Source organism: Camellia sinensis, chromosome 13 (genome assembly GCF_055761805.1).
Source record: "Camellia sinensis isolate YWXY chromosome 13, ASM5576180v1, whole genome shotgun sequence".
In the NCBI taxonomy this organism is placed as follows: Eukaryota; Viridiplantae; Streptophyta; class Magnoliopsida; order Ericales; family Theaceae; genus Camellia; species Camellia sinensis.
This window is the reverse complement of record NC_138973.1, coordinates 77,899,209-77,903,488: the sequence shown is the minus strand read 5'-3', so window position 1 is coordinate 77,903,488 and position 4,280 is coordinate 77,899,209. Positions and strand designations below refer to the sequence as shown.

Below are 4,280 nucleotides of genomic sequence, written 5' to 3'. Positions count from 1 at the left end.
GCATCAACTTCCGTGGTAATGATATTGTGTTATAATGTTCACATACATGTCACATTACGTTTCGTAATAGTATTTTATGATAGCTTATTAGATTAGAAATTGACAATGTGAGAATGTTTCTGGGTTCTGCGAAATGGTACAGCCTCACATTAGCGCAATTCTGTAGACTCGAAGGCTGTTATGTGGTAATGGTCTGTGTTACATTCATTTGTATTTAGTTTGTGTTTTTCAGTTGTGCTACTTTTCAAAACATACGTGTCATGTTACAAATCGCAAAATTATTAGGTTTCATTTTTTTCCTTCTCAATGTCATATTTGCTTGTCGGTGGATACTATTGGAATGTATGTGAATGTAGCTCACGTACACGTGGAGAAGTACTTGGTTTTTGTATTGTGTTGTCTGATTCTTGTATTTATTGTGGACATATGTGTCACATTTCATTTCGCAAAGTCTTTGGTTTCTACTTTTTTACAATTGAATGTGACAATTGTATCGGTTGATGGAATTTATTGGAATGTATATTAATGTTAATCTAACTTCTCTTTGTATGTTATTTAATTTGGGTTGTCATTGTTCAGATATAAAATTGAATGTGATTGATTGTGATTGATTGTGGGTTGGGCCACGTTGTGATTGTTTCGTGATTGTTTTTTGTAGAATGTATGCCACAGTTAATGTTTCATTCATTTTGTTGTACAGGATATGGACATCATGCTTTTTTGCACCTTCGGTTCATCCATGGTTGCTATCAGGGGTGTTAATGGATTGACATTAAAACGATTAATACAAAATTTATGTGATAGGTGGGTGGATGTGACACCATCATCGATTTCAATATCTTGCAAATTACCGTGTCACGAGAATCAAGTGATGTTGTGTAATGATGTGGACATGGAAAACATGTTTTCCATTGCAAGGTCCATTGGCGTTACCCATATCAACGTTGCCATTGACTCACAAAATGAGGTGGATGATTTGAATTGAGGTACTCAATTCAGTAGGACTATGTCTGTAAATCATCTGGATCCTCACAGTGAACCATTTATAGGTCCCCAACCTAGCGTAGATTTGTTGGCCAATTATTGTCACCATAGTGAGAAAATGTTGATGACAGTTGATTGGTCACATGGCATTAGTCATGTAGGCCAATGTTTCGAAGGGGGTCTTGCTGCTTTCCGTTTGGTTTTGTCCAAATATGCTATTGAGTGTGGATTTGACTTCAAATTTGTTAAAAATGACTCAGTTCAGGTTACAGCAGTGTGCACATTGCGAGAGCAAAAAAGGTGTTCATGGTTGGTACATTGTAGGGTTCAAACATGCAATGGTTTTTTTCACTTGAAGAGGTTGAACAACTTGCATAGTTGTGGTGCTGTTGTTCGCACTGGGAAGAATAACAGACTTAACTCTAAATTGGTTTGCAATGTTATTGGTGATCGGTTACGTGATAAGCCCCTTACACATCCCACTGACGTCGTGTTTGAGCTAAAAAAGGAGTACGACCTTAATGTTAGTTACCACGTAGCATGGTTAGGTGTGGAGAAGGCAAGAGGCGAAATGTAGGGTGACTATCATGCTTCATTTGATCAACTTAGGTGGTACGCGGATGCGGTTATGCATTACAACCCTGGGAGTTATGTCAACTTGGATTTTGAGCAGTCTACTGGCCGATTTAAGCGGTCCTTTATTTCATTCAAAGCTTGCATTGACGGATTTAACCATATCTTCCCATTATTGTTTCTTAACGGCACTTTTTTAAAAGGGAAATTTAAAGACAATTTGCTTGCAGCGACGGGGGAAGGATGGCAACAAAGGTATGTCTCTTACGATGATTACTTTATACTTCCATATAGTAACGCATTACATTGTGGCTAACCTTTTTTTTTAAGTCCACTATAGTAGTTGGTGATCCCCAATTGCAAGATTGTTTCCAATTTAATGTTATTTTACTAACATTGTGTGTGGTCCAATTCGAATTGTGAACAATTGTTCATGTCGACGTAAACTTTGTTAAAAATATTTCATCTAATGGTAAACCTGTTGAATCTGCCAGGTTTATTCCGATTAGCTTTTACTATTGTTGACTCTGAAACAACTGCAAATTGGACTTGGTTTTTACAGCAACTGACAAAGGTTGTTAGTAGTGCTCGCACATTAACTTTTGTATCCAACCGTAATATTGGGTTGCTTGAACCCTTGCCTGCTGTATTCCTATCTGCACACCATGCGTACTGCTTACAACATCTTCAAGCAAATTTGAGGGACAAATTACGATGGGTTGACAACCGTGTACGTTTTGGTTTAATAGCGAAGTTGCGTGAATGTGCGTATGCTCCAACTGAGGCTTCGTTTCAGCAGCATTGGAAGAAGCTAAAAGGAACAAGACGATCTGGAATAAATAATTTCTTGGAAGATATGCCACCGAAGCATTAGGCCAACGCATATTTCAGGTTCGTACGAGCTTTACATGTGCTAACATTGTAAGTACCCAATATGTGATAGCATTTTCATTATGTTTTCATAATGTGAATAGGGGCAAACGGTATGGAGAGATGACCTCGAATGCTGCAGAATCATTTAATAAATGAATACTTGATGCCCGTAATTATCCAATCACAATGTTGGTTGATACAATCAGAAATCAAATAATGACTATGAGGGCTGAGCGTAAAGTTTTGGCTACTAATTGGAATGTGTTACTTTGTCCGAAAATGGAATGCCGTGCTAGGGAGGCGTACTCCAATGGTTGCACATGGATTGTTAGCCAGTTAAATGAAGACATATATGAGGTCCATTCATTTCCAACGGTGTTGGTAGACGTTGGCAAGCGTTCATGTTCTTGCTTCCAGTGGCAATTGAACGGATTCCCATGTGCACATGCGGTGGTTGCAATACAGAGTAGTGGAAGGGATTTCAGTACATTTGTTGAACAATTTTTCACTGTTGATCAGTATAAAGCTACTTATTCTGGATACATTCAGCCAATACTGTGACAACCTTCACCTCTGATTAATGTTAAACTGTGATTGAGCATGATAAGTAACTGATTAAGCTGAAATTCTGAACAGATTGCATGAGTGGGTTGCATTAGTTGTATTTCTATCTGTTTGTCATTATATGATATGTTCACGTTTTAATTTCAAATTGCAAATTGAAGGTCTTATCGGCGACCGAATCAGAAATTGATTAGTATTTTATGCTAGTTAAAATTTATGTAATTTTATGGTAGGTTTAATTAAAATTTGATTTGGAGTGATTAAGTAAAGATAAATTACATTAGTTTGCAATAGCTATATCTTTGCCATTGAGTGAGTCACTCTTAGAGTCATTATTTGGAGTTTGGTTTTATATCATTTCTTCAGCCACTTTGGAGACCATAATCGAGAGAGAGAGAGAGAGAGAGAGGGAGAGTAGGAGAATTTTGGTTTCATTGAGATTTTGGCTTGGAGAATTAGAGGAATTGAAAGGAGATTGCATATTTGAGCTTGTATACTTTGAATTCAAGGCCTAAGATAGGAAAATCATCTTCTTAATTGTGAATTCAAGTTATCTCTTGCATGTTCCATAGAAATTTGGAGTTAAAGTCAAGAATTGGTTTAAAGTATAGAGTTGAGAGTGAATTCATTCATGCATGTACATATTCTTGAATTTTGAGGTTGTTCTTCATGAATTTCCACATGCATGTCCACATTTTGGTTGTAGTCCATGAATTCACCATAGTTTTGAGCTCAATCTTGCATTTGGTTATGTTTTGGAGCATTGGAATTCATTAGAACTCATTCATGTTAAGTTCTTGTATTGTTCCTAAAAGTTCCTTTGAAATTGTGTTCAATTGTCTCACCTTTGGGCTTGATTTTACAAAATTGATCTTCAAATCATGTTGTACTATGAGTCTTCAAGTGTTTTTCAGAAAATTAGCCCAAAAGAATCAAATTTAAAGCTTTAAAAGTCGGGTTTCATGCTTGAGGATCAATCTGGAAATTCCAGATTTTGGACCTACACTCGAGCGGAGGATTTCACGCTCGAGCGTACACTCTGAGTACATGAGCGTAGAAAGTCACGCTCGAGCGTGAAATGCATATGCCTAGAAGTTTATATGTTTTGCAGTCTGCTCGAGCGAGAGAATTCACGCTCGAGCGAGGATCTGAGTCTCACGCTTGAGCGGAGGTCGAGCGTGAAAATCGTGCATCCAGTACCTTTTTCATGAGTTTACAGTCCGCTCGAGCGAGGGAAGTCACGCTCGAGCGGAGCTCCTTTGTCTGCATGTCTGCTCGAGCGTAGA

The 4,280-nt window shown here is 37.8% G+C and overlaps 1 protein-coding gene across 1 annotated transcript; it reads left to right on the top strand.

The window, feature by feature from the left end:
- The first annotated feature begins 1,006 nt into the window (after nucleotides 1–1,006).
- Nucleotides 1,007–2,431, top strand: LOC145805502 (uncharacterized). The gene is made up of 3 exons (XM_082900650.1): nucleotides 1,007–1,543; nucleotides 1,761–1,812; nucleotides 2,052–2,431. The coding sequence occupies exons 1-3, from the start codon at nucleotides 1,007–1,009 to the stop codon at nucleotides 2,429–2,431; spliced, it is 969 nt and encodes a 322-aa protein (XP_082756776.1).
- Nucleotides 2,432–4,280: the final 1,849 nt, after the last annotated feature.